General features: G+C 32.0%; 1 protein-coding gene across 1 annotated transcript; it reads left to right on the top strand.

Moving 5' to 3' along the window:
- Window positions 1-439: 439 nt before the first annotated feature.
- LOC105780734 (probable terpene synthase 12) lies at window positions 440-3,087 on the top strand. The gene is made up of 7 exons (XM_012605222.2): window positions 440-728; window positions 810-1,077; window positions 1,376-1,757; window positions 1,849-2,067; window positions 2,150-2,288; window positions 2,380-2,628; window positions 2,726-3,087. Exons 1-7 carry the CDS (start codon window positions 465-467, stop codon window positions 3,020-3,022), a joined length of 1,818 nt encoding a protein of 605 aa, XP_012460676.1. The 5' UTR covers window positions 440-464; the 3' UTR covers window positions 3,023-3,087.
- Window positions 3,088-9,748: the final 6,661 nt, after the last annotated feature.

The following is a 9,748-nucleotide window of genomic DNA, read 5'->3' as shown; positions in this document are numbered from 1 at the left end:
TTTTTATATCAAAATTAGTTTTTCATGTCAAAATTTAATTTTGAAAACATACCGAAAATTTTGATGGCATACTAAAATTTATGAAAAAATATTAAAAATTATGAAGGAGTACCAGAAATCATTAAAAAATCAAAATTATAAAATGCAAAAAAGTAATCTTTCATCATTTTTTTATCCTAATTACTCGATAAAATATTAACTTTACAAAGAAACTTATTATTGGAAGGTAATTGTAGTGAGCTTTCCTTTGTTGTTTACATGAATTCATGAAAAACACGTGCGATAATTGGTAAAAGAAACAGTGCAATCCGACTAACCCTTATCAAACATATTACATCATCGTACGGAGCCTCGTGGGTCATACCGATGCCTCTACCCAACACGTCTCCCCATGTAATTTAACCATGTTAAGATTTTACCATAAAAGGACCAAACTCATCTAAGTAATTGTGAAAAAGAGAAATATGGCGTTGGCACCTCCCAGCCTCATCCTCTGCAGTCCCGGTCTGAATCCTAAGCAAGTAATGATCCCTACTAATATTTGTCGTCGCAAAGTTGAATGTGATCATCGTTCGTTGATGAGTAGCTCCCGTATCTTCTGTGCTGTGCCGCCGCCCACCACTCAAGTTTCTAATTCTGATCGCCCAAAAGATGGAAGAAGTTCAGCAAATTACCAGCCAACTATTTGGAGCTACGATTTCCTTCAGTCCTTGAAGAATGATCATGCCGTACGTAATTAACCTCCCTCACACTTTGTGATCATCAATTCCCTTCTTTGTTTGCTTAATTAATTGGTGCTGAATTCGCAGGATATCATATACAAAGAGAGAGCAGCGAAGTTAGAGCAGGAACTGAGGTTTGCTCTTCATGATGAAAACGCAGAGCCAGTGAACTTGCTAGAACTGATTGATGACATCCAACGGCTGGGGTTAGGTCATCGTTTTGAGATTGATATCAATCGAGCCCTTGAGAAATTTGTGTCTTCAGATGACTATAGTGTCTCAACAAAGAATAGTCTGCATGCAGCGGCTCTAAGATTCAGACTCCTCAGGCAACACGGCTATGTGGTTTCTCAAGGTAAGACCCGTTTTGACATTTTTAGATTCCTTAAAGCTTGAAGAAAAAAATTTTTAAGTTCATTAAAAGTTGGTAAAAAAAAATTTTTTGACCCTTTAAAAGTTTCAAAAAAAAAAAATTTTAACCCTTTAAAAATTGAAAAACAATATTTTGGACCCTTTTTAGCCTTGGACTCTGGACGGCCGCACCTCTAGATGACCTCAGGGCCGGGTCTGCTCAAGGTAAGCTTTTTGCAACTTATTATATAATATATTCGGCAAAAAAATGACAAGTATTTGATAATATTGTGTGAATGCAGATGTGTTTAAAGCTTTCAAGGACCATAAGGGAAATTTCAAGGATTGCCTTTACAAGGATGTCAAAGGAATGTTGAGTTTGTATGAAGCTTCACGTCTTGCCTTCGAAGGAGAGTATGTAATGGATGAAGCCTTCTTGTTTACACGAATGCATCTCATGGATTTACAGGGTGTTAGTAATCTGGAAGAAGGTTTATTATTAGAACAGGTGATCCACGCATTGGAGCTCCCACTGCATCGAAGAATGGTCAGGCTAGAAGCTCGATGGTACATCGAAGCTTACAGCAAAAGTGCAGCTAGAAAAACAAACCTACTTGAATTGGCCAAACTGGATTTTAACTTGGTGCAGTCAACACTTCAAGAAGATCTTAAAGAGATGACAAGGTAAGACGATTGATTAAGAACATAAGCTTTTCAAAACATTTTTCTTTTATCACTTGCAACTCTGACAACATTGCTTTCACTTGTTGATTAGATGGTGGATTGGTATGGGGCTATCGAGCAAGTTGAATTTCGCAAGGGATAGGCTCATGGAATGCTTCTTTTGGTCTGTTGGAATGGTCTCTGAACCTCAATTCAGGAATTGCCGAAAAAGTTTAACCAAAGTGGCTTCTTTCGTTACTATAATCGATGATGTTTACGATGTTTATGGCACTTTAGATGAATTAGAGTTGTTCACTGAAGCTGTTCAAAGGTTTGAATTTTTTTTTATTAAAAATATATAAAACTCTCTTATTATTCAGTACTAATAACATTTTTAATATCTTGAATTTCAGATGGGATGTATGTGCCGTAAAAGATCTTCCCAAGTGTATGGAGCTATGCTTTCTTGCTCTGTACAACTCTGTAAATGAGATGGCTTATGAAACTCTTAGAGACCATGGAGAAAACATCATTCCATACTTAACCAAAGCTGTATGGCAAAGAATCCATATTTAAATTACGCTTGCAAACACATTAAAATCGCTATCTATATGTGTGATTTTTATTTTTTTTGTTTTCTCAGTGGGCAGATCTATGCAATGCATTCTTGAAAGAAGCAGAGTGGGCACGTACTAAACATGTTCCAACATTTCAAGACTATCTTGAAAATGCATGGGTGTCAGTGTCTGGACATATTTTTCTAGTCCATGCCTATTTTTTACAGAGTCCAAACATCACAAGTGAAGCACTTGACAGCTTGGAACAGTACCATGATATCCTTCGTTGGCCATCTACTATTTTCCGACTTTGTAATGATTTGGGTACTTCGAAGGTATATATTGATTATCACCATTATTACATCTAGTTCGAATTTCATTTGGCAACTTCTAGTTCATGAAATATATATTTTTTTTTTTTGGGTAATATAGGATGAGTTGGAAAGAGGTGAAAGTACAAACTCGATAATATGCTACATGAAGGAAGTTGGTTGCTCAGAGGCAACGGCTCGCCAACATATAAGTGATTTGATCGATAATTATTGGATGAAAATGAATAAATGCCGAATGGAAGGTTCTCCATTTGCGAAACATTTGGTAGAAACAGCTACTAATTTGGCTCGGATTTCCCAATGCACATACCAGCATGGAGATGCACATGGATGTCCAGATAATCTATCTAAGAATCGAGTACAATCGTTGATTGTTGACCCTATTTCTATAAATTAGAAAGTAAATTCATCGATGTACATTTGAGATTTTATAACCATAAGGTATAGTGTAGTAATTGTTCACCTCATCTCTTAATCATGTGGTCAAATGTTCGATCTCCGTTCATGGGAATGGAGAATATTTCATAACCAGGTGTTTACCTCTTAGAAAACATCCACGACGAGAAAATTAATCACTACTACAGATGATAGATACCTTGATTCCGACAAAAATATAAAGCGAATTTTTTATTAACATTGCTTGGCCTTGTAAACTAATACTTGTTCAAATGTATCAAACTGTTTAATTTTGTGAGGTATAAAAGTTATTATAGCCCAAACCTTAATAATTCTACACCTTTTCTTTTAATTAAAAAAATTTGATATTGGTTGCACACTTACAAAATTATATAAATTTGGGATAAATTATATTGTTAGTTACCAAAGTATTAGAATGTTTCTGTCTTGATTACCCAATTACAAAAATTATTGAAGGTGATACTCAAATTTTCATAAATCAATCCAACACTTCATGCATAACATACTTATGAATAAAATTTAGATAATCAAAATAGAAAAAAATAATATTAATTAAATAAATCATAAATTATATTGTTAGTTATTCAATGTAATATTAAATAGAAAAAAATTAATTTTGTTCTTGTTCTTGAAGTATTTATATGATGAAATAAATAATAAATTATATAATATTAAATAAATAAATAAATAAATTATATTATATATAACTGTAAATAAATAAAAGTATAATTTCATAAATTTAATAATAACTACTTTATCACTTATATTAATATATTCTAATAAAAGTATTTTTAATGATAGTAAAATATTATTATTTTTAATATCTATTATTAATTATTTTATTTTATTTTATTTTATTACATTTAATAAAATATAAAATATCATTATAAAAATTAATTTTAAATACCTATAATTATTATTTTGATAACCATATTTTAATAAATTTCAATATAATTTATGATAAAATTTAATAATGAGAAAATTATTATTTTATCAATGAGTAAAATTGTTGTTTTAAGTATCAAACTAAGATAAAGGATTGTATAAAACTGTAATTCTACGTCATCTTTATTCAGACAAATCAAATTCTTTTTCTCCTAATTTTTAACAGTTGGATTTGAATTTACGAAAACACTTTCCTAGGTTAGTTTTCCTCTCCCTCAATGCTAATCGCCACTTTCTGCTATAATTGGTATGGCATCCCAATGTGCATAGCTCTTTGCATGCCTTACATTAATGTCGATTATCAACAGCAATTATTGCTTTGCCGAAAAATAAGAAATGAATAGGAAAAAAAAGATCAGTTAATAATATAAAGGAGAGGCGTATGAAAAGTCAGCATATTTAAACTTCAAGCCTTTACCCTGTCTTGTTGATATTAGTTCTCTATTTTCATTCTAAAATTTCAAAGATGAAGAGTTCCAAAGGGAAAACATTGATGATGAAATGGATATTACAAACGAAAAACAAAAAGGTCACACCGTCAATGTAGGAGGGAAATCGTGGATTGAAGAACTAGGAAGTCAACAACATAACCAAAAGTGTGATGTCGATAAAACATTGAATGAATTGTTTGGTTTATCTGATGATAGTTTATTAACAGAGGAGGAGGAAATCCCAGTTCAACTGATGGTAGCTTTGTTTCTGTGGAGTTATGCCTTGTATTTTTTCAATTTGGAGGATCTCTTGTAATTTCATTCCTACCCTATCAAATATGTGTTACAAGGGATTAGTGGCCACTTCTGTTTGTCCCAGGTGTGGAGGGGCTGATGAGATTCTGGACCATACATTTCAATAGTGCCATGTAACAGTAAAAGTGTGGACAATATTAAATTTCACATGGGTTTTGACAAGGCCAGATTTGGACAGTATTGAGTGGCTTACCTGGGTTACCAAAGGAAGCTCAACGTTCCAACCAAGGCTGTTCTGTTGTGCTTATGGGCTCTCTGGACTAATAGAAACAAGAGAGTGGATGAAAGGAAAATCAAATCGGGAAGGGAGATCTCAAATTTCATTACTAGTTACATCAAAGAAATAGACGATTCTGCAGAAAGGCTAGGCCGGTCTAGATCGGGTTCAGGGATTTTTGCAAGGAATGCTGCGGGAGAGGTTCTGGTATCAAAATCGGTTTTGCATGATGATGATGGGTTTGTGTTTGCAGCAAAGGCCCTTGTGTTCTCATGGGCGGTGCAAACGGGGTGGAAATTGGTTTGTCAGAGGCAATAATAGAGGGGGATTCATTAATAATGATAATAATAATAATATTTTAGTATAAATCAGAGATCGGAGCATATATTAGAAACATTCAACATAGTAAAGAGCATTGTTGGAGTTTAAGATTCAAACATGCGTAAAGGTTGACAAATCAACTAGCCCACATTCTAGCAACTGAGAATCTGAAAAGAGGAGAGCAGATTGACTTGGAAGGAACTGTCCCTAGTTTTGCTGCGCGAAAGATATGAATGGCTAAGAGAACCCGATTGAGTTGAAGCTTGCGCAGAAAAGGTCATTGGAGAGAAGAACGACGTTAAAAATGAAATGGTGAAGTGAAGATAGGGAAATGCGTTCTTTGGGAACTGAAACTGACAGACTTAAAACGTGATATGCATTGATGGGAATGGGTGTCAGTTAATAGTTTTTGACTGGGCTGAGTTTTCTTTAATTAATTTTGATTTAGTTTTATTTTTAAAGGCTTAGGGTCGGATTGTTTTGCCTTGGGCTGAACTTTTGTCTTTGGGTTAGTTTTGTATAATTAATAAAAGCCCAGTCTGATATTATTTTTTTAAAAAAATCTAAAAAAATTTTAAAACTCTAGTTTTTCCCTAAATTTATTTTTCGCGCTGCGTTTTCCAAACCCGGTCTTTTAACGGTGGGATAAGAACCTTTTCTGATAAATTGAAACTGCATTGCATTTATAAGCATTTGCATTGTTGAGAATGTAAAGATATTATGATAATGAGTTAATCTGAAATATCGAAATTTCGAGTTGCTATTCAGATTGTGTTTATCCTTTGAACATTGAGATATTATGTTGATGAAAATGATCGGATTTACCAATATTTTGTATTGTTAATTAATTGTGATTTATTCTATGAATTGATATTTTGTATGTTGTCTACTATTTGCACTAATTTTCTTGTGGTGGAACTCACACTAATTTTCATAGTTCATTTTTTTTTCTATTTTTCCATCTTTGTAGATAACCCGCCAGGTTAGAATGCAGACGCGACATTCGAAGGGTCTCGTCTCGATTTTATTTATTAAAATATTTTTAAGTTACTTTTTGATATTTTATTATGATCTAAAGACTATTATTTTATTTTGGAACTGTATCGCTTTATTCGAATTGTGGCATGGGATTTAGTATTTAGGTTTTATTTGTGGCATGCATGACATTTAAATCATGTGGGCTATTAGAATATGACTATTTATTTAATTATGCATGAAACATGGTTTCCATTGAAAATCACGTTAATATCACTTTTCCGCTGCTAGTTGTAAATGTGTTATGTGAAGTAAATAATTTAGAAAATTAATTAAGTTTTCAAAGGTAGACACTGTTAAAAAGAAAATGTTAAACTTAACCGTTTTTTTAAAACTCGACATTCTTCCTAAAAATAGACTAAAATTTCTTCTAAAATAAATAAATGTTTTAAATTGACTGTTTTATAAACTCCGATCGTACTAGGTAGTCTCGGTGGCCTATGTAATCTCCCGAATTCAGATCTAACGTCTAGGCCGAGTTGGGGAGGTTACAGGCAAAATCTTGGTAGACAAATGGAGTTGTTATATAGAGGGTTGACTGTAAAATTGATTTAATATTTTTGACACTAAGTGATAATTGCTACCTACCAACTTATCTTATTCAACACTTTTTGTTGAAACATTTATATTAAGTAAAAATTTAAAATGATTATCAAACATATTTAAATTACTAAATGTTGAAAATTTTCATCTTCCATGAAATAAAAATTTTCAATAATTTATCAAACACACCCTTAGTTTTTCAATACTTAATTTTTCATACTTAAATTTTCAACACTTAATTTTTCACTTTATCAAACAACACTTAAGTCTTATTGAGCTAATTAAATTAAGCCAAAACTTTCTAATAATATAAACTAGTATGACTCACCCACGGTTCGCATTGAGTTGCTTATTTGTTTGTATCAAATTATAGAGTAAAAATTTAAAATTGAAAATATACTCTAACCAAGGTTTTCAGAACTGTACTGATGGTCGAATCGGTCACGCTACTAGTTCACATAGTTCGATTAAATAAATCATTAAAAATCATAAAAATAAAAAATATTAAAAAATCAATTCAACCAGTTCGTTCTAGTTCGTGGGTCAACCAGTCTAATGCCTCTCTCCGGACCGATACACAGATCTGTTCCTAGTCTAACTGGTCCAATCTATCAATTCAGCTCGGTTCAAACAAACATGACTCTTAACTCTCTACACACTTTGTACATTTGAAATTTAGTCCCCTATTTTTATTTTCAAGAATTTAATTTTTTTTAGTTTTTTTAATATAAAAATCTACTTTTAAATTATATATAATTTGTAACATTTTAATTGAAAAGTTAATTATATTAACTATTTGACTTAATTAATAAAATTATGAAAAAAATAGAGACCAAATTATATTAAAATTAAAATATAAAGATTAAATCTCAAATCTAAACATTATAGAGAAATCAAAACTAAAATTTGATCGTTTATCTATAATTGAAACAAGGAAAGAAAATAGCATAGTACATCCTCGTATCAATGTAAGAAGGTAGAAACAATCTTCCTCTACATTAATATAAATATTTTAGATATAATTAAGGCATAATGATATTTTTGGTCCTTCAACTTTATAAAAAATTTATTTTAACATTTTATTTAATTTTCTGCCTCTTTTAGCTCTTAAAATAGTATTATTTTGTCAAATCATCTCAAATGGATGGAAAAGTTAACGTTTGTTAACTTTGCTAACACATCATACACGTGGATGATATGTCAAGATTTAATTATTATTTTTAAAATTTTAAAATTTTAAAATATTGATGTATGATCTACATGACAATTCATATCTATATCATGTCAAGTAAAGATAAAAAAGATTAACTTTTTTGTCCATTTTAGAGTAATTTGATAAAAGAAATTTAAAATTTAAGAAATAAAAATATAAAAATTAAATAAACGATTAAAATAAATTTTTTATAAAATTAGAGGGTCAAATAAGTCATCCCACCCATAATTGAACTACTAAATTAAAGACTGGGTTCTGCTGTTGCTTTTTTAATTTTTTATTAAGAAGTAATAAAAAATAATTTATTAAAAGAAGCCGAGGAAGCCCAAGTTTTCTAGATTTTATTAATTAAAAAAAGACTTGGTCTTTATTTACTAATTTAATTATGGACGATGCGGCTCCTAAGTCCTAACCGCTTGCAGTACTTTCATATTGATACCAGCTTCTGGAAGCCAACTGCACCACGCTTTCTCGCTCGTTTAAACATCTAACCGCAATTGTTTTATAACTAATATACTTGTGATACCCAATTGCCCGGGGCCCAAATCAAATAAAAAACAAATAATGACAAAAAATGTCCAGTCCATCTACACGGTCCAAATTACAAAAAATTAAATCCAATATAAAACCCAAAAGGCCCAATACTAACAGCCCGAATTAGCCCAAGACGTAGAAACCCTAGCAGCAAACCTAGCGCTGCAGCAACCTCGCCCCAACGTCGCAGCGCTCCGCATGTTTTTCTTCCCTCGCACACCTCCGCAAATGTCGCACATGCCGTGCATGTCTTCTACGTATATGCAACAAATCACGAACAGTAGAGATAGCAGAAAATATAGCAAAAATTAAAGAGATTTTTATTTTTTATTTTTTATTCTTCTCTAGGATTCAATTATAAAAACCGATTGAGGCATCTGTAAAAGGGGGTTGCACAGATAAAGAGAAAAACAAGAAATTTAGAGGTGAGAGGTTACGGGATTTGTATCAAATTATTGAAATATATACAAAAACAGAGAATCAGAGAGCAATTCGAAGGTTTTTTTTCTCTTCTCGAGTTTTCTTCTTCTGACTTTTTTTTATTATTTCTTTTTTAAAAAAAGGGTATAGTATTAAAAAAGGGGAAGAACGCTTACTTGAAGGCCGAGGCTTATTCCTCCGTTACAATCAGAGGCCAGGCCGAAATTAGGGTTTGGAGCAGCGACGACGGGTAAAATTTGGAACCTTAGCAGAGAAAGCTAGGATTCATCAGTTTTGTTTTGAAGAAAATGGCAAAAAATGAATGTTTTAGAAAAAAAATGTTGGTTTTATATAGGCATGAAACGACGTCGTTTAGGGCCTGTTTCAGCGGCCCCAAAACGGAGCCATATAGGACCATACCCGCATGCATGGCCCGACCTGCCTTAGAATCCGCGTGTTTTTACTGGTAGGGATATTTGCATGATCGGTCCCTCTGTTTTTGAGTCGCTTTCAATAGAGTTTTTTCATATATTTGCAATTTAAACCACATGTTTTATTTTTTGTTTCAATTTGATCCCACCCGAAAACACTGCGTATAGAGGGGTCTGGCATATTTATTTGTTTACTCCCTGATGTTTCCAGCGCATTACGATTTAGTCCCCTATTTGTTATTAGTTATTTATTACTAAATTAATTATTTTTACTATTATTCTTATTATTATAATATCATTA

Source organism: Gossypium raimondii, chromosome 4 (genome assembly GCF_025698545.1).
Source record: "Gossypium raimondii isolate GPD5lz chromosome 4, ASM2569854v1, whole genome shotgun sequence".
Classification (NCBI taxonomy): Eukaryota; Viridiplantae; Streptophyta; class Magnoliopsida; order Malvales; family Malvaceae; genus Gossypium; species Gossypium raimondii.
The sequence above is the reverse complement of the archived record's forward strand: the minus strand, read 5'-3'. Positions and strand labels throughout refer to the sequence as shown.

Coding starts and splice junctions, on each gene's coding strand:
- LOC105780734 (XM_012605222.2), top strand. CDS start 465: ATGGCGTTGGCACCTCCCAGCCTCATCCTCTGCAGTCCCGGTCTGAAT. Junction 729..809: donor CCTTGAAGAATGATCATGCC/GTACGTAATTAA, acceptor CTGAATTCGCAG/GATATCATATACAAAGAGAG. Junction 1,758..1,848: donor GATCTTAAAGAGATGACAAG/GTAAGACGATTG, acceptor CTTGTTGATTAG/ATGGTGGATTGGTATGGGGC.